Raw genomic sequence first — 21,312 nt, 5'->3', positions numbered from 1 at the left:
GTTTCAGACAGGCACATTAACACAACTTCACAGAGTTAAACAAATGCAACATAAACAAAGGTAACACACCTTAAAATAATATTCTACAACAGTCAGTAACAAAATATAGACTAAAAAACAACACTTCTAAGTAAATACATTATAAAAGCACACTTGTATCATAACTTCTTAGCAAGACCTTTTGGCGAAACCGCCCTTGCCTTACACCAGGGATGAGAGGTAAAGAAGTAAACCACTTTCTACAGGACCACGGAGAGCTCTTAAAGACTAAGGAGAAATTCACAGGATTAATCTTTTTTCTGTTTTATATGTGCCAATAATAAGCAGGTCCAGAAATACACAGCACACTGAAATTATCTGACAAGTAGAGATACAAAGCTCTAATAATTAAGCCTTAAAGTAATTTATTTAAAATACAATTACAGGTAATGTTACACTAAAATAACAAAACAAGGGAGAAGGTAATGTGGGGGTGTGCACACCAGTCACAACTATATAACCACCAAAGGAGCAAGCTGTGCCCAGCAGGTTCAGATGGGGCTTGATGGTACATTGAGCACAAGAGTGCAATGCCCACAGAGGCCAGAAGAGGGCATCAGATCTTCAGGTGCTGGAGTTACAGGTGGTTGTCATCCACCCAGTGCTCAGAACACAGGTCCCCTGGAAGCGCACTCTTAATGGCTGAAACCCCCAGATCTGTTTTGAATGGTGGTCTTTCAAGATTTTCATGACCTCTGCTCCCCTAAAGAGCCTCAATCATTGAAGTCCTGCTCTGACACTGTAATTAGGAAAGAATGAGATGTCTCATGGGGGGGTTACTCTACCTTACAACCCTTCTAGGAGGTTGAAGAGGTCACTCCCTAACCTGCAATTGCTCTATGCAACATTTGAGAACTCATGCATTTACTTTGGGAATACTTTTCATGCAATCATAAGAATTTCACACCAAACAGTGTAACTGGAAGTCATTCAACAGCTTTTTTATAAAGGACTGGAGGTGTGCTCAGTGGTAGAGTTCTGGCCTAGAATGTGCAGGGTTCAATCCCCAGCACCCACCCAAGCACAGCAAAGAAGCTTATGTGATCACATATGTCACCATGCCTTGTGAAATGGAGAAACTAAAACAAACAAACAAAAAACCCTGACTTTACTGAGAGCATGCAAACACCTCAACTTAACTTCCTGTATTTAAGATGCCAACTCAGATCTCTGCTTACACCATAAATAATGAGGTAGGGCAAGAAGAGCAAGCAAAAGGAGGCTATAATCCAGACTTTATCCAAACGCTTACAGAAACCACATACACTGCAAAAAATGAAGCAAGGAATAGAAAGGCAAAAACATGATCAGGATTAAATGTGAAGGATTCATTATCACTCATTTAAGTCTGGGACTGCTACTTTTTTTTTTAAAATAACTGCTTGTATTGTATTCTAAAAAAGATACATCTGCTAATACTTTTATATGGTAATGGAATAAATACCAATGGAAAACGGGCAAATCATAAAAGACCATCTAAAATCATGAGATCATGAACGACCATTAGTCAAACAAATCTGAGAATGTCAATGAAACAGACAACATACCAGAAAATGTAACTTACCAAACTGACCCCCATAGAGAGATGGGACACTTCTCTAGGAAGATTTACAATACTGTTGGGCATGGTGCACACCTACAATCAATCTTAGCACTAGAGAGACTAAGGCAGAAGGACGGCTACAAATTCCAGGCCAGCAAGGTCTGCAGAGAGACCGGGCAGGAGGATTCACAATGGCAAGGCTGTTATGACCAGTGTGTATCACTGGACATGAATAGATCCGCAGGGAGAAAAGAACTAAGGAGAAGAGGGGTTTTCAATTCCAATAGCCATCCTTGTTGAAAACAATAAAAAGAAAGAGCTCTTCCAGGCCAGGGTTGCAGCTCAGTGTGGCGTGCATGCTTAGCAGGTTCACATGAAGCCCCAGGTTTAACCCCAACACCAGACAACCACCCAAACACTCCAACTTCTTTAACGTGATTCATATCAGCCCTAAAAGAAGTGTCATACTTACACAGAAACATTAGATTACAGCAGTAGTTAACACAAGTCAATAAAGGCAATTAGAAGGCAAACCCTGGATGAAGTTTTACACAACTGGAATAGTGGAGAATAATATATGACTATACTACAGGACAAACATTACAAGTATTTACACGTTCAAATAGGAGGCAGCCGGGAGGTGAGACAGAAGAAACAAATCCCATTCACAAGAACTGCTGCTAATTCATGCTTCCACATATTTATGGATTAATTTTTTTAAGATTTATTTGTTTATTATGTATACAGTGTTCTGCCTGCATGCATGTCTGCAGGTCAGAAGAGGGCACCAGATCTCATTACAGATGGCTGCTAGCCACCATGTGGTTGCTGGGAATTGAACTCAGGTCCTCTGGAAGAGCAGTCAGTGCTCTTAACCACTGAGTCATCTCTCCAGCCCCTGGATTAATTTTTATAGAAGTAATCCATGGGAAAAAATATAATAGATGGATGTTGTAAACTTACACAAGATCTTCAACAAATGAGTTGGCATGCCTGTGTATAAAGATTCATCATCAGAAATATGCTATTTCTCCCTAAATTAACATAAATTTTATAATTCCAATAAAAATTCTACAAAAAATTCCAAAAACTATTTTGGCTATTTTCTGTAGCTACACATTTGGGGGAAAAAAAAAAACTAGCAAAAATATAAAATGACAGTGGACCACATATTCACCTGAGGCCCAAGCTGTCCTCAAACTCATGATAGTCCAAGCTAGCCTCAAAAGGGCTGGGACTACCACACTGGCTTCCAATGGGATAGTCCATTTCCAATTTTCTTAGTTTTGATAGTTAAAAATAGGAGAGAGCCGAGTGAAAAACTAATTCTCTTTACAGTTTCTATTCTTCTACAAGTCCAAAGTTATTTAAATATAGGGGTGTGTGTGTGTGTGTGTGTGTGTGTGTGTGTGTGTGTGTGTGTGTGTGTTGTTTTTGAGATAGGGTCTCACCACATAGCCCTGGTTGGCCTGGAATTTCACAATCATTTGTTGTAGAATATTATTTTAGGGTATGCTACTTTTGTTTATGCTTTAGAACATTTGTTTAATGATGCAAAGATGTGTTTCATTACATAAAATTCACCTGCGGTCAAGAGACCGAGTCAGCAATTAGCTGACAGGAAGTGGTAGGGAGGAGCCAGGTGGAGAAGGGTTTTGAAGGAGGGGCGAGGAGAAGCACGGGGGGGGGGGGGGGGGGGGGGGGGGGGGGGGGGGGAGGGGGGGGGGGAGGCGCCTTTTTGGAGGAGGAGAGCAAGGAGAGGAGGGGAGCTACTTGCTATTCAGCCTCTCTGAGGAGAATTCACCTCAACCTTTGAATCTTGAGTTCTTTAGAGGGACGGAGGTTTAGATAAGTTCTCTTGTAGCTTTGAAAGAGTCAGTGCCTGAGAGAGCAGAATCCCCTCAGGCCGCGTGGCTCTTGAGGTCTAACCACTGCTGGGAGCAGCGGAGTCGCCTGCCTTAAAAGGCAGCAACAGTTAAATAAATAGACAACAGTGATCTACGTGCTTCTACCTCCCCGGTGCTGGGATTAAACCTGTGTGCCTCCACAACCAGCCTCAATGAACCTCCCCGGTGCTGGGATTGAACCTGTGTGCCTCCACAACCAGCCTCAATGAACCTCCCCGGTGCTGGGATTAAACCTGTGTGCCTCCACAACCAGTCTCAATGTACCTCCCCGGTGCTGGGATTAAACCTGTGTGCCTCCACAACCAGTCTCAATGTACCTCCCCGGTGCTGGGAATAAACCTGTGTGCCTCCACAACCAGCCTCAATGTACCTCCCCGGTGCTGGGATTGAACCTGTGTGCCTCCACAACCAGTCTCAATGTACCTCCCCGGTGCTGGGATTGAACCTGTGTGCCTCCACAACCAGCCTCAAAGTTTTTTTTTTAAGCTGTATTACTGACATATAAATAAATCACTAGAATACAATTTTTAAAACATGAAGTGAACATACATAGACTGAGTATATGATAAAGGTAACATCTCCAATACAGGAAAGAAGAGTGCAGTAATGTTAAACAGAGGGACAGCCCTGAGGAGTGGTCTGCTCCAACTACAAACTAGGAAAGCTGTGGAAGGAATGCCTGGGTTTGTGCTAGGGACTGAAGCCTGGGCCTTGTGTGCTCTGCCACTAGACTCCCGGCCCCGGGGACAGTGACAGGGACAGTGACGGAAATGCTCGAAAGGCTGGTAGGAGGCCGCTGGAGTTCCCTGACGAGAGGGCATCTGTCTGTTAACTAACTTAGAACAGATTCAGTTCTCAGGTTACTTCAGATGGGAGAGTTCTACTTGGTGTAACAGCATTTCCACACTGGCATTAAAAATAATGAGGCTGGGGTAGAGACCTAGCTCAGTGGCAAAGTAACCTGCCTAGAATGCACATGGGCTTGGAGCCAATCCCTAGTAAAACAAAAAATTAAAACAAAAAAACAACTAAAGACAAAAACTCAAAAAAGGGCGTCAGTCACTGTTGTCTTAAATGAAGCAGTGGTTAAATACTTTCTTCTCCCTCCCAGCACCCAAACAGAAAATCCAAATAGTTCACAGGCATCTTCCACCAACATATTAAAGGGGGAAAAATCACTCCAACCTTACACAAACCCTTCCAAGAACAGAAAAACAGTAAATATTCTTCAATACATCTATAGGATGTATTGATATGATATGATGACCATGGTGTGAAATTCAAAGACTATGTGAACAAAACAACATAGGCTATTGTTATTCACAAATATTGTTTCAAAAACCCTAGAGCAAATACCAGAAAACAGAATGCACAGTAAAGAACCAAACAGAGCTTATTCTGGGAATGTAAATATAGTTTACTAATATCATTTAGTCCATTAAAATATTGAGGTTTTAGAAAGATGTGATTCCTAAAATAGAAAAAGAAAACCCTCTTGACAAAAGTCAGTGGTAGAGTCTGATAAAAGTTCTTTACAAACTAGAAATAGGAGGGAAGAAGCTGCTTAGCGTTTCTACAATAAACCTGTCTTGCTTCTCAACACTGGACACTGACTGCCCCTAGAGCCTCCTGCATGTTAGACAACAGCTCTCACCCCCAGACCCCAGCTCCTATATAATTTTAGACAGGGCGCACTCTGCAACCCAGGCTGGCCTGGACTGCCAGCAGTCCTTGCAGGAATCACAGTGTGAGCTACCGTGGCTGGTCCCACGTCACTAACAGCAGGCTGGGGATGGCTCAGCGGGCACAGTGCTCGAAATGCAGACACGAGGATCTGAGCTGACACCCAATATCAAGTGTTTTGTTTTGTTTCAAAGGCAGCTTTTGCTTGTAATCGCAGCATGGGGGAGGCCGAGACAGGAGCATCCCTAGGACTCACCTGGCCACCCATCCAGCCTAATCAGGGCAGTGAGAGAGCCTATGACACCTGAAGTTGACTTCTGGCCTGCACCCACATGTGCGCATGCCTCAATGAGATATTAGAGGCATTACAGCCTCTTTACAATAAAAATAAACACGTGTCTACCTATTACTGCCACTTTTTACCACAGCGCAGAGGTCTTAATAAGCATTGTAAATCTTATTGACATGAAGAATAATGACTGGAAAGAGAAGAAACAAAACAAACAAACAAAAACAACCCTCTTCTTTTAATTTTCCAAGACAGGATTTCACTGTGTAGCCCTGGCTGTCCTGGAACTCGCTCTGTAGACTAGACTGGCCTTGAACTCACAGAGATCTGCCTGCCTCTGCCTCCTGAGTGCTGGGATCAAAGGCGTGCGCCACCACCGCCTAGCTCCCCTCCCCCACAAAAACTTAAATGTGAAAATATAACCTTGTCAGATTCCAAACTGACATGCGAATCTGAACAAAGGACTTAATTCCAAGAAGAATATACCTCACTCACTGTAGCTCTCTCTAACGACCAATGCAGATCTCTGCACTCTTTCTCCTCCTCGCTAGGCCTCACAGTGACAGTCCTCCTTTCTCACACTCCAAAAATGGCCATGTATGCTGTATGCAAGAGTGTGGCTAGCTCTAAGGTGGCCATTACAGTTAAATTATGAGGGGCAGGGTGGCAAACCTTTTTGTGTGTATGTGTGTGGGGGGGCCGAGGACAGGGTCCCACTATGTAGCCTGGCTGGTCTAGACCTCCCTATATGGACCAGGCTGACATCACACTCACTGAGATCCTCCTGCCTCTGCCTCCCAGGTGCTGGGACTAAAGGCGTGCACCACCATGCCAAGCTGCTCATATTTTCTGTAAGGGAAAATAACAAATATTTATAAGCCTTTGTAGGCCAACATGATTCTGTCACACCTTCTGGTCTTTGTAGCATAAAAGTATCCTCAGAACACAAAAATGGGAAGGCACGACTATCTTCAAATAAAGCCAATTTATAAAAACTGGTAGCAGTTTGCAAAACCCTGGCACCTACTCTGATTTTTTAAACATTCAAGGGTGGCCCACATAACTTCAAAGGCTATTGAGAAATTTCGAAAATTAGTATTTACTTTTAGCTAATGAGAGGTAATCCATCATGCCGAAAAGAACAGTGAACTATGAAATCTCATCTCAAGGCCCTTGATTTTTTTTTTTTAAATCACTTCATTTCCTTATTGTTTTAGCTGCTTCTTATGCCTTTGAGGTTGTAAGTTCACATTTTCAAATACTTAACTATCATGTAGGTATCCTAGGAGACAGAAGATTCCCAATACTAGTTAGGAATAAAGCATGAATGAGTGGTGTTTACTTCAGGAATGGAAGACTGGTCAATATTATAGAGACCTGTAGTTGACTACTTCAACTACTATCAGAGAAGGCTTGAACCAGAAATTCCATTTTTATATTCATTCATATAGAATTGTATCTCAAATGAGTATAGTGATCTTCTATGTAGGAAATCAATTACATTCATAATATTAAATCATTTATTTTTCACTGAACAGAAATGTAAAGTTAAAACCCAACTGTATTTTATTTCTATTAATTTGGGAGACTTAAATTTCTATGACACTAAATCATACTGTCTCTCAGGACTCTCCATTCGGCCCCTAAGTAACATTTCCTAGATTCCTCCCAAGAAAGGACAGATGCTTTTCATGGCGATTTGTTTTCTTTTCCCAATTCGAGTTTCTATGAATATCACCACTCACACCAAATCACACGTCCTTTAAACAGCTAATCTTTACAGATTATCAATACTATGAATTTTAAGTTCTTCTAGCAGATCTACTCATATATAATTGTATGAACTGTAAGCAAAGAAAGACACATTCTGTCTTGTTTCCCAATATTTACATCTTGTTTCTTTTTTGTTATATTAGCTTGAAACTACAAAATGCTGTATAAATGATCTTGTTCCTGATTATTATTATTATTATTATTTTGGTTTTTTCGAGACAGGGTTTCTCTGTGTAGCTTTGTGCCTTTCCTGGATCTCACTCTGTAGACCAGGCTGGCCTTGAACTCACAGAGATCCGCCTGGCTCTGCCTCCCGAGTGCTGGGATTAAAGGCATGCGCCACCACCGCCCGGCATTTGTTCCTGATTTTAACAGGAATGGTTTACTAATTCAGCATTTAAATTTCTTACTCTTAGATTTCCTAATATTTAAGCATATTTAGAGACTTTTCTTCCATATAAAAGTTTTATAAGGAGGAGCTGAATGGTTTTTTCTCTCTGAAATTGTATGTTTTTCTAATGTTGGGTCATCCTCCATTCCTGAAATAAATCCCACTTGTTCATGCTTTATTCTTTTTTCAGTATTTCAGTGTCTTTTAAATGAGAACTGCCCCCCCCCCCGTGTGTGTGTGTGTGTGTGTGTGTGTGTGTGTGTGTGTGTGTGTGTGTGTATGTGCGCGCACACTGTATCCAGCCCGGCACTAGCTATGTAAACCAGGCTGGCCTTGAAATCACAGATGTCTTCCTGAGTGCTGGGATTAAAGGTATGAATATTTATTTCCTTTTATTAACATATTTCTTATATTGGTTTCCTTACTAATAGTAAGGGCACCAACTTTTCTTTTATTACAGCCCTGATAATGGTTTATGAGTCTGAGTATATTAATGTCCGCTTTATTTGCAGAAAACTCATGATTTCCTCTTCCACTAGACCAGTGGCTCTCAATCTTCTCAATACTGCAACCCTTTAATACAGCTCCTCATGTTGTGGTGACCCCCAACCATAAAATTATTTCTGTTCCTACTTCCTAACTGTAATTTTGCTACTGTTATGAATTGTAATGTGAATACCTGTGTTTTCCGATGGTCTTAGGCGGCCCTGGGAAAGGGCTGTTTGACCCCCAGGTTGAGAACTGCTCATCTAGGTGACATTTCAAAGGACTTTCTCATCTGTGAAGCATGATGGGAGGGCTCCATCCTTTCATAGCATTGTCACTGATATACTGCCTATGAGACCGGCTGGAGACTATGGAAACTACTAGGATTAATTTTTTTAAGGTTTGATTGGTACTCAGGAACATGACTAATTTTCATAAATATTTATCAAGACAATTTTAAGAGCATATAAAATTCTCAAAATTCTACACCTTGTTTCCTAGCTATGACACATTATTATTTAACTCCTCTACACATTCCCTTACTTTTGTGTCTGATATGTGAAATCCAGATAGTATAAGCCATATTCTGTAAATGTGCTAAATCCATTATCTCCTTTGATTCTTACAACTACCTGTGAAGTAGGCAGTGTGCTTCTTGTAGAGTTAAGGAAAATGGGATGTCTAAATGGCAAGTAACTTCCAAGAACTCAGACCAAAGGGCTAGGTCAGGAGCCAAAGCCACGCTGGTGTTGAATGCTCCCTTTCTTACAGAGCAAGCAGGCTCTAACCTGGTAACAGCTTCCAAACTTACCTTCTACCAGGTTCCACCATTACTCTCCCCTCAACATAAGTCTCTTCAATACTTTCTGCATATGTACCTTTGTAGTGTATGCATGTGCGTGCACATGTGGGCATGGGTTGTGTGTTTTAACTTCTTTTTGAATGTCACATTGTTTTATCTTCTGCTTTGTTTGGACATTTTATTCTTTGAGGTCCAGATCAGTTGCTTTACACAAAGCTCTGCTGACACCTCTAATCAACAATGCATATTCCTGCTGAAGGAGCAGTAACTATTTGCTATACCTTGGCCTGTTATGTTCTAGTTTACTCTGATGTGTTTTATCTCCCCAGCTAAGGCACACACATCTTTAGGAGAGGTCTGTATGTAATGTGCAGTTTCTGTAATCCCCAAAATGTCCCCAGTAATAGTCACATACAGCATAAATGCATGAGAAAAAGAACAGAAACTATATACATTATCAATTACAGGAACAAACAAACAAACAGAAAACAAGACAAATTCAGAGAAAAATGAAAGATAACCTCCCATTAAAGAATAGGAGACTGGATTCCTCTCTGTGTCTACATAATGGGATCAACAAATACTGAGAATTTCTGATCCACATACTACCACGCCAGTATAAGGGGGTGTTAATGGTATAAGAAACTTTCCTATTGAAAGTAGTCAGCCCTAGAAGGGTTCTCCCTTCCACTTTGAGCTGATAGTGCCAATCGTGTTAGAATGGAAAGTCAAGCTCCCACCCATGCGATGAGATGCAGTCTCCACATAAATCAGTGATAAAACACAGCTGCCACTTTTCATTTTTAGAGTATGTTGGCTAGCAGGGTTTTGGTTCTGGTGCCTACCCTTTTTGCCAAAAGAGGAATCACCCTGCAGACTCTCCCTCCTTTGTTTGAGTGTTCTGATCTCCATGTCCAACAATGGGTTTGAGTGTGTTTGAGTCACAGGCACCTATAGATATGAACCTCTATAGACAGGGTTTCTGCATCAGCAATAAAGCTAAGATACTATATTAAAGTAGGACCTAAATCGACTGGTGGAATTCAAGGCCACGTGAGTAGACATAGACAGAGACCTAGCAGGACTACCACGTGATACAGGAAAGTGAGGTTGCTGCAAGCCAGTGACCGCTAGCAAGCATCAAAAACTAAGAAAGAGAGAGGAGCTTCTTTCGTGAAGTTCAGAAAGAAGTCATCTTGCCAACAACACACCGGCGCTGCGCTTCCAGCCTCCGGCATAGTAAAACCAGAGATTCCGACTGTTCTAAACTACCAGCAGTTTGTGGCACTTTCTGACAACAGCTCCGGTAAAAACAACGAAGTGGTAAAGAAGAGCTAATCTCTTCCTTGTTGTGAAGTAACTGGAGGAGGGTCGGCTACTCCTGGGAAAGAATAAACAAGATCACGACACAGGCCCATCGGGCTGTGTGCCACCTCCTATTCTCCTGGCTCACAACTCTGTACACCGCTTCATCCACCAGCCCACTGCAGACGTCAACACAAACGCGAGAGGACAGAATTCTAGGACAGGAAGGGAAGGAACAGGCCTGGCGGGATGAAGATATTCCACAGGCATACCTGTGTCTTTCAATTTGACTACCATCTATTAAACAGGGGACCCGCAAAGAAACAGACAATTTCCCAAGGATCTCATGCTGGGAGAAGGAAAAGGCCTCAGCCAGGGCTTGTCTGCTGGAGAGAGGTTCACACAGTTGTAAGAACCTCCAGATTACTTGGCAGGATGAAACTGAAATCCAGACAAAGACCCATCATCTGGGTGGTGCTGGTCACACATCTTGATCTGGACTGATTAGATGTGCATATCCTTGGTCCTCTCTTTTAACCTTAATCTCACTATAGGACAGAGAAGATGGATTGGGGCACGTGCACCTACGTGTGTGTGTGCATGTGCGTGTGCGTGTGAGTGTGTGTGACTCTATCTCTGTTTCTCCTCCCAATGTGGCCACACTGAATCAATCTTCTGCTTCCCATTTTTTCTTTTGAGACAGGGTTTCTCTGTGTAGCTTTGTGCCTTTCCTGGAACTCGCTTTGGAGACCAGGCTGGCCTCGAACTCACAGAGATCCGCCTGGCTCTGCCTCCCGAGTGCTGGGATTAAAGGCGTGCGCCACCACCGCCCGGCGCTCTGCTTCCCATTTTTAATCTGGCTCTTTCAATTAGCTTTAATCACTGAGAATGGGTGACCAGATCTGCCTTGAGACACAGGCTGTAACCCCCAAGTTCAATAACAGGAATACTATGATCAAAGTTCAGAAGTTGAAAAAGCAAGACATATATAGGGGAACACATGATTATCTAATATAGATAAATACAGTATGGAAGAACCAAGGAGACCAGGGAGGGAGAGATAGAAACACCACTGTGGCTTGTGATTAGATTGTGTAAGGAGGCTGGCACTGACTGGAGAGTCCGCAAAAGGTGTTACAACAAGTAAAGGTATAAAGAGTGACTTCATTTCTCAGTTTCCATGGTAGCCTATGTCCTAAGAAGCTAATATACAGATAAACACTTAACTGATAATAAAGCCAGTATTCTAAAAATAGATGGTAGAAAACCTATTTCAATGCTTTCCAATTATACCTTAAATGACAATCTTAGTCTCGCCTCAACAGTAATACTTATTCACAAAAGAATTATTTTCAAAATGCTTCAGAAAGGGAAAAAAACAACTGTGTTAGTATACCTATGGCAAACAAAATAATGGCCCCAGAAAGCTGTCCGTGTTTCAACCTCCCAAATCCATAAATGCATTCCTTTACTTGGCTAAAGGGACTTTGCCGGTGTGATCTGTCAAGCCTGGAAAGCAAACTTTCCTGAATGATGTGGGCAGAACCAATACTACCATACATGTTCTTAGGAGGAAGAAAAGGATTGATGAGAAAAGACATGTGACAGCAGAAGCCAAGTGTCAGATTCAGAGGGAAATTAATTAGGCTGCTGACAGTGACAGTGAAGAAAGGGAATGAAGGGGGCACTAGAAGTTAGAAAAAAAGGCCAAGAAACAAATCCTTCCCTACAGCCTTTAGAAAATGCAGTGTTTCTGAAGTGTTTCTTCACTTCGGGCCAGTGAAAACCATTTCGACTTCTGACCTCCAAGAATGGGCAACAGTGAATTTGTGTTTGAAATCCTGAAGTGGGCTGGGGCTCTAGCGCAGTTGGCAGAGTGCTCGTCTAGCATTGTGCCTGCACAAAGCCCTGGGTTTGGTCCCAGCACCACCTATAATCCTAGCAGTAGAAGTAGAAGATCAGTAATAGTACCTCAAGGCCATCCTCGGCTACATATGGAGTTCAAGGCTAACCAGAACTATTCAAGACCCTCTCAAACACCAACCCACTCCACCCACTCAGTTTGTTTTAATTTTTTACAACAGTAACAGGAAGCAATGCCAATATGGTGACCACTTCTCTCAGGGCTAAGTTCCAGTGACATCTTCTTCGTCCGTGCGACGACCTTCATATATTTACACAAATTCTCTGACCCTAACTCATCTTCTTTTTGTAGGTTAGACTTAGCAGCTCTCACAAATAAGGGTAAGACTGTTGTGGGGTAATCTTTTTGTACACTGAAGATGTGTCTTCGCCAAGGTGCCTTCTGATTGGCTTAATAAAGAGCTGAATGGCCAATAGCTGGGCAGGAGAGGATAGGCAGGACTTCTGGGGAAAGACAGGAAGAAGAGAAGGAATCTAGGTGTGCGGAGCCACCAGTGAGATGAACAAGCTAGCCAGGCAGTAGAGGAGAAGTAGCCGAGTCACAGCATACATGAATATAAACAGGTTAAGTTATAAGAGCTAGTGGGAAAAAGCCTAAGCTAAGGCCAAGTTCTCATAATTAATAAGTCTCCAAGTCATTATCTGCGGGCTGACGGGCCAAGACAGTCCGACTACCCAAGGCAACAGAAATGATGGTGTAGAGGTTCGGAGACCAGGCCATAAATGGCTTCCTTGTTTCCTCTTTCTCCGCACTGTTCACTGAGGGAAAGTCAGCTGCCGTGTCATGAAGACATTTAAGCAGCTCCATGGAGGTCCATAAAATAAGTGACTGAGACTGTTTGCCAGTAGCCATTGGGAGACTGAGGTTGTGTGAATGGGCCATCTTGGAAGTAGCAGCTCTAGTCAAGACCTAGTAACTTCAAGATGACCAAAATCTTAATTGCAACTTCCTGAGAAAACAGAGTTTTCTCACACAAACAAGAAGCTCTTGAATTCCTGCTTCATAGAAACTCTGAAACAATAAATGCTGACAATTTAAGCCACAATGTCATTTCAAACCATTAAGTTTTGGTGTGATTTGTTATATAGTAACACATAACTAAGACAATCAGTGACCAGTCATGAACAAATACACATCACTGCAGAGTTTGGTAAGTAGAATCCAGAAAAAGAAAACCTGAAGCTTCCACGGGAGTAATAACAAATACTATGGAATACTAACCAGCCCTGTTAGAACCACAAATTCAATGGGCAGAAAGTCAAATGGACAGGTCTTAGAACAGCAGTGAGTTCAAACATTTGGGCAGCACACAAAGGAAGCGAAACAGCGGCAACAGGTCTCAGCACACACGTGATCACAGTATTACTAAGACAAAATGGAGCATACTCTGAGAGATGGATGAATAAACAAAATGTAGTATGCATGTAACAGAGTTACTTAGCCTTCAAAAGGAAAGAAACTAAAATACATGGTATAACTTAAATGATTCATGAAGCCATTATGATAAATGAATTAAGCCAGTTACAAAAGGATAAGTGTATGAATCTTTTTATATGAAATTCCTACAACAGTCAAATTTATAGACGTAATAAAGTAGTGTGCTGATTGCTAGGTGTCAAGGAGAAAGAGAAATGGGGCTTTTATGTTCTCAAAGTTTCCACAAGGAAAGATGAAAAAGTCCTGGGGATGATGGTGGTTATAGATTCACAATGAATTCAACACCATAGAACTGTACACTTAAAAATGCTTATGGCCCAGCAGCAGAGGCTCATGTAGTGTGAAGGCTGTGAGGTTCAATCTCCAGCAATGCAAAAACAAGACACACACCCTGAAGGAAGAAAGGAAGGAGGAGGTGGAAACAGAGGAGAAAGTTCCCCCTACATAACACATTATCTGTACCAAACAAAGGGGGCGCTCTTCCTTGTCTAAAAACAAGACTAAATATGTAACTGGCTGCTAGGACTAAATGATAAAGAAACCATTCCACTCAACCTTCAAGATATTCAAAAACTATCTGTGATTTCAGACAGGTCTTAAAACAGGGTACAGTACCTCAAAGAACAATCCATTCCTTTCCTGCAAATCAGAAAATATTTCAGATTCTATAAACCTTTAAAAAGGTGCCCAGGCCTAGCCAAAGCAATCAAATCTCACAGTTTATTCTAAGCCTCCTGAAGGTCAGTTCCCAGGTTTTCTCTGGTTCTTCAGCACCTTTCTGAGGTTTGGCATGTGGCTGGTACTGTAACAAATATGTACTGAGTCCATTTCCTCAAGTGTTCCTGTGTTTCTAAACCAATGCTATCACATTTCTGCTTGTGTAGACGGGTTCCACGTGGACTCCTCCTCACAATAGGAGAGTGAGATTAGAATTGTAAAGTGTTTAGACATGTGAAAGTGCAGTATCAGTTACAGTATGTGAAATCAGTAAAAAACAGTAACAAAATCTACATTGTAATTCATCCAAATAAAATCATGAATAGCTTTGATTTAGTTCACAAAATATACTTTTGAATATTTATGAATTTCTAAATAGGTCACATAATTCTGGCTATAGCAATTAACAATAAATAATTTTAAAGACCTTTTACAAAAGCTCAGTGAAATATTGAATGTTATACTGTAAAAGGAGTAATCTTTTCTTAATTTAGTCTTCTATTTCTTATTTAACTTGGAAATATTGCAATCTAATACTGTAGAAATGTTTATAACATTAATACAAATATATACTAATTAACGGGACTGCCAAGATTGCTCAGTGGGTGAAGGCGCTTGCCATCAAGCCTGACTGCCTGAGTTTGATCCCTGGAACCCACATGCTGGGAGGAGGAAAGAACCAAGTCCAGTAAGTTGTCATGTGCCCTCCACATGAGCTCCTTGGCAACATGCATGCAAGCTCAAGTGTGTGCATGCACACACACACACACACACACACACACACACACATTGAGCAAATAAATAAATACATGTATTTAAGTTATGAAATCTTTTGTAAAGCATTCTTATAGTTAAAAACTGGCCGGGCAGTGGTGGCGCACGCCTTTAGTCCCAACACTGGGGAGGCAGAGGCAGGCGGATCTCTGGGAGTTCGAGGCCAGCCTCGTCTACAGAGTTAGTTCCAGGGCAGCCAGGGCTACACAAGAGAAACCCTGTCTTGAAAAACAAAAAACAAAAAAAAACCAACAACAACAAAAGAAGTAAAATAAAAGACAAGCTCTTATCCTTACACAATAGATGACCTTGGATAATGTCACATACATGAATAAGAGAACTGTGAAACACATAAGATGAAAATAATGCTACATTCACTAGTTGATTAAATGAGAATACATCTATAAAAATGAGAATGCTATAAACTCAAGAACCGAGACTCAAGGGATTGGATAATGTTAGCTATTAAATTTCACTTGTCAGTTCAACGTGACATCTTTAATCCTACGTATGGTTTCTATCAGATTTAAAAGCTATCCCAAGCACTTTTAATCCTGATATCCACACCTGCATAAAATTAAAACATTAAAAATATTAAGGAATAAAGTTAGATCTGGCATTCTGATATAGTTTTATAATCCCAGTATTTGGAAGGCTGAGGCAAGAGGATCCTAAGTTGGAAGCCAGCCTGGACTACATACTGAGACTGTCTTAAAATAACAACAAAGCAAAACAAAACAAAAAAAGAATAAAACCGCTCTAATTTGTCAATGAAAATTTTGCATAGTATTATTTACTCGGGTATAGTTCTTTATTATTTTGAAAAATACTGAGACAAAATTGGAGATTCTCTTAAGATAACTACATAAACAACTTAAAGGGGCTGTCTTGTAGGGACACTGACCCTGGAGGACTTCGCAAAGCCACTGCTAGTCTAGTTCAGAGGCAGGAAGTGCAGGAGGTTGCCAGAGACGTGCAGAGAACAAGGCAAAGACTCAACCTGAAGACTGGACACTTTCGGACATCTAAGTCAATTAAGACACTTTTTATGAGAGCTTATCTTGTGAATACTCACTAGATAAGAGATACATCTAAAATACTTATTTGTAGATTTTATTAAACTACATTTAAAAGTGTCAAAAGAAAAACAGGAATTTACTTAAAAATAGAGGTCTTATCAGGCCTATAAAAAATTTATTGTCTGCAATTTTTCACAAAGTAATTTACATTCTAAAGTGATTTACTCTCGAATGATCTAATGAATGGCATAAAAGCTGGACTGACAAAGGGACGATCCAGTTCCATACATAATATCTGAAGATTTCCTACAGGCTTTATGTTAAATCAAAGCATCTGACATCTCTTGTGATATAAAATCAAAGTGTCTGAATCACTCCACTGTCAACACACTCATAATCTGATAGTCCTCCTACTTTAGAAAGGCGAACTATGCGTTTTCTCCTGTTCGGGCGTCTTGTAACGGAGTGCTAGTGAGCACTTCTCCATCTGCTCAGGGTGCTTACTCTCTGCAGTTGTCTACGGCAGAGCCCTGCTGCAGTCACCACAGAAACCACCACCACTGCATTCTGCAGCTAACAAAGACACCGGTCTCTCTGCCACCCCGTTCTCGGCGAGTTCACCTACACGCTGTAGGAAAGCAGGCACGTTACTACTCAGCAGTATTTCCCCAGTCAAGATCACTTGGTCTCCGCAGTACTACAGTCCTTTCTTCCTCCCACCCTCGGCAGCCCTTTCCACTAGACCCCACATCGGCCATCAGCTGCAGCTTTGGATGCCCACTCTTGGCTACCACGGCCTGTGTCCTTGTGGCCAAGGAGGAAAAGCAGCCTTTCAAAGGGCTAGGGCTTCGCTGCTCGCCATGAATATGCTCCATTCTTTGTTGCCCTCTACTCGTTTCCTTAGATACTGTTATTCTACTCCACTGTCAACAGGCATTATAAAAAACAAAACCGCTTTCTCCGCTCTCCCCTTACCACTTCTACCCTCCCCCTTTCTTCCTCTTCTGTCAAAATCCCAGGATCAGAAGCACAGGAAATCCATCTCCTGTGCTGCAGTGGGGGTGGGGGAGAGGAGTGGGACGACGCCCCTGCCTCCTAGGCTTGGCATGTGGCAGCAGACCCTGTGCCAAGGAAAGGTCACCGGTTTAAGGCAGTCCATGGGAAAGCCACCTCCCCCCTCTCCCCTGCAGCAAGCCGGCCGTCGGAGCTCCAGCACCTACCCCATTTTCGAGCCCGGCAGCACCTCCATTCTGTCTCCAGTGACACCCCGGCAGGCTGCGCCAATACAGCCACATGTCGGTCACGTGTGCCAGCGCCCAGCCAATCCGCAGGCTCCTGGCTGGAATGGGGAGCGCCCTGGTCAGCATCCAGGGGATTACACAGCTGCTTCACGCTTCTGACCCGCTTCACAGCAGGGGAGAGACCCAGCCCACCACCCCGCACCGCACCACCAGCCGGACACCAAGCCTCCTGGGCGCCCTCACATCCGTACCTCGGCAACCCGGGGAGCTGATGTTAGCTGACACTCAAAACCAGGAGGACCGCAGAGTGGAAAGCCCCGCACAGGATGCGGGATGCTGACGGTGGGAGGGGCAGCAGAGAAACAGAATTCTAGTCAGGGATTTACGATGAATAGTCTGACATTACAAATCATTAACTTGTTGGTAAATCAACTCTAATTACGATTGTATTTAGGGCAGTTACCAGAAAAGCCACGATGACAGAACACAGTGACTTGTGTCTGACCTCAGTGTTCTGGCCTGGGTTAAATGTTTTTGTCCTCCCACCCCTTAACTAGTCACTTGACCTCTCAGTGATTAAATTTCTTCTTCTATAGACCGAAAGCAAGCATAAAATAGGAGTTAGTATATGCAGGGTGTGTTTAAAGCACTCCCAGGCAAACAGTACACGTGGTTAATTACTACTGACCCTATTGCAGTCTACATTTTATTTACTGATTTATGAGTTAGAATGGCAAGATTAACATTAAGTTCTAGTTTAAATGTCTCATTTAAGCTCTGGTTTAAAAGAGGAAAATTTTTCAAAAAAGTATGTCTGAGACAGAGTCTCATGCATCCCAGGCTGGTTTCACATATAAGAGAGCAGAGGATGACCTTGAACTTCTGCCTCCACAAGTGTTAGAATTAAGGCATATACCACCACCCACTGTTTATGCAGGGCTAGACCCTGAACCCAGGGCTTCTTATATGCTAGTCAAGCACTCTACCAAAGAAGCTACATCCCTTTCTAGCCCTTATCTACTTAAGTTTTAAAAATAAGCTAAAATGTAAAGTTCTATATTTACTATTGTACTTTTTGTATTTTTTTCAAACAGAGTGACAAGAAGCTACGAAGTAGCATTTGCGGCAATTCCACTTTATAAAGCATTAGACAGAGAAGACAGGCACTGGAAGGGGTGTGGCGGTCAAGAACTACACTGCTGTTGCACACTCAATCTGCCTGTTCACATCCCCTGCAACTCCAGCTCCAGGGGAATCCCTCTCCTGACTCTCAATCGGCAATGCACTCACGTGCACAGACCCATACACAAATACACAAATACAGTAAAAGTGAAGTCTGAAAAAGAGTAACACACAACAACAGGGTTATTCTTTTGAAGGGGAGATTATGGGAGGGATTTCTGGTTTTCTTGCTTTGAGTCCTTTTCCTCTATTAGTCTCTATAAAGACCCAATATGCTGTATATATTTGTTGCATGAACGTCAGGTCTTCCACACTGACCACATAATAACTGTAATTAGAATTATACACTAAACTCTTACACATATTTAGAAAAAAATCCTCATAATGAACAAAGGAAATGTGAATCAATCTGACTCTATCCCAAACATCTTTCACGAACAGTTTGACTGTACAAAGCCTTTTAAGATCTTATTACTGGAAGTGTATCACTCAGTCTGTAGGACTCATTATACAGTCATCCTCTATGACAAATTCAGAATTTCTCATACAGAATTGACCTTCCAGAAAGAAAAATTACTTTGTAAAATAAAGAATGTATTTTAAAAGCTCCTCAAAACACCTCCCTAACAGTTTAAGAAACAATTAAGCTGTTACTCTGGACTCAGGCTGTGAGTTAAGAGTAACTTAAGCTATCACTTTAAGAAATCAATTGGTAGTCAAAACTTGTCTAAGATTTTACTACATGTACTAACACTGAAATTAGTCAGGGATTCAGTGACAAGGGGGTGGTAGAGAATGACCCCAAGGCCTCCTGACACACAGCCTAAGTTTCAAAGAAAGCTATGACCATTCCATGTTCATGAACCACTATGGTTCAAGTATAAAAAGCCCAGAAACTTTTTATAGTCATCATGCTGCCAACTGGATTACTCAATAAAACTCAATTATCCAAAAAAGAAAGCCTTTAAGCCAGCTTCCTCAAGACTGAATTTTATCTAAAAACATTTTACTATTTTAAAACTCTAATTAAAAACCTAACCAATCATGATACAATCTGCTAAGTGTGGACACAATGCAGATCAGTGAGTTACTACCAGGCTGCACACATGTAGGAATAAAGCTCCTGTCATCCAGTCAATGTTGTGATCTGCATTACATATATATGAACTAACGCTAGCACTGGGGGCTAGGGAGATGGCGCGCGGTTAAGATCACGCGCTGCTCTATCCTAAGGGCTGGGCTCCCTTCCTGGACCCTTGTTAGGCAGCTCACAGACACTTTCAACTACAACGTTTCAAGGAATGAGACACCTGGGTTCCACAGACATCACTACATACACTTGTGCACACACTCTCACAAAACACATGGGGTAACACAAAATTAATAAGGGTAACTCTGATTCAAAATATAACACTTCAGTTAAATTATTTTCAGTTAAATCTTATATTGAATCTGTTTTAAGACTTCTTCTTTCAGAAATACTTTTAATTTTAAATATCTGTTCATTTTTACCAGTTTGTTTTTAGTAAACAGCTTCATTTGTGTTAAATAGGAGTGCATAATTTATCATTGAAAAATTTGAACCTTAAAAAAATATTATGACCAAGCCAGTCAATGGTGGTGCATGCCTTTAATCCCAGCAGGCAAGAGGCAGAGGCAGATGGATTTCTGAGTTCTAGGCCAGCCTGGTCTACAGAGTTAGTTCCAGGATGGCCAGGGCTACACAAAGAAACCATGTCTTGAAAAAAACAAAACAAAACAAAAAGACCAAATTAAGATTAACGGGATTATTAATGTCTTCAACCGTATGTTCTGTGTTTTATATATTCATTAAACCTAACTTAAGACTCACAGTTTAGAAGTTAGAGAGATGGCTCAGTTGTTAAAGAATGCTTTTCTAGAAGACCCAAGTTCAGTTCCCATATAAGGAGGCTCACAATGTCTGTAACTCCAGCTCTGATCTCTTGTCCTCTTCTGGCCTCAAAAGACACCCATTCATATCACACACACACACACACACACACACACACACACACACACACACACACACATACACTCTCACACATCTTTTTAAAAACTGAAAATTTAAAGAACCGACAAAGATATTAACAAAAATATTTAAGTTTAGTGAAGTGAGTTAAAAGTAGTGCTCCTTTTGACAGCCTTAGTTGACTCTTAATTTTACTGTGAACTTCAACTGTCTCCTTACTGAAGAATTCAAACAGAACACATTTCTGCCTCTAAAGAGATGCAATTCCAGGGTATATAATGCCCTTTCCCAGCCTCTGGCAGGCACTAATCATGCACATGGTACACAGACATGCAAGCAGGTAAAAATACCCATGCACATAAAATAAAAAATTTTTCAAAAAATAAAAAGAGGAAGGGATATAGTTCAATGACAGCGCTTATTCCTAGGTTCAATCCTAGTTTCACCACAACCAGAATGAGACAAATAAAAAGAAAAATATTTATATTATAAAAAGTATTCAGCATTATTTATATTACTAAAATGTTAAAAAAAAAAAACAAAACCTCATGACTGCTAACAATAGGTTAGTTAACTGAACTTCTGGTACCTCTCCAAGATGATTTGAATATTGTAACATAATTACATAATTCATGTGGTATTATAAAAATACAGAACATTATATATTTTATATACAATACCAACTAACTTTGGGGGGCAGGAACTGGGACTGAACCAAGGCCTTGTGTATTCATACAATGTATCACTGAGCTACAACCCAGGTGCTGCATTTTCTCTTAACATTAAAAAAAACAAAACAATTTTAAGCTG

General features: G+C 41.4%; 1 protein-coding gene across 17 annotated transcripts in view; it reads right to left on the bottom strand.

Moving 5' to 3' along the window:
• Window positions 1-21,312, bottom strand: part of Apc (APC regulator of WNT signaling pathway) — a 105,157-nt gene that overhangs the window by 62,791 nt on the left and 21,054 nt on the right. Inside the window, exon 1 of one of the 17 annotated variants that reach the window (XM_052741823.1) lies at window positions 17,310-17,412. The exons of 15 other annotated variants lie outside the window; for them this stretch is intronic. Coding sequence is in view for 1 of the 2 variants with exons in the window: in XM_052741821.1 (XP_052597781.1) it covers window positions 17,310-17,384 (75 nt within the window). In the remaining variant the exon portion in view is untranslated. Of the gene's footprint in view, window positions 1-17,309; window positions 17,413-21,312 lie in introns of those variants that run through there. One more of the 17 variants, XM_052741821.1, reaches the window with a different exon arrangement.

This window comes from Peromyscus californicus, unplaced genomic scaffold (assembly GCF_007827085.1).
Source record: "Peromyscus californicus insignis strain IS unplaced genomic scaffold, ASM782708v3 Scaffold_17__1_contigs__length_78620276, whole genome shotgun sequence".
Taxonomy (NCBI): domain Eukaryota; kingdom Metazoa; phylum Chordata; class Mammalia; order Rodentia; family Cricetidae; genus Peromyscus; species Peromyscus californicus.
Note: the sequence above shows the minus strand (reverse complement) of the source record. Positions and strands in the feature narration are given on the sequence as shown.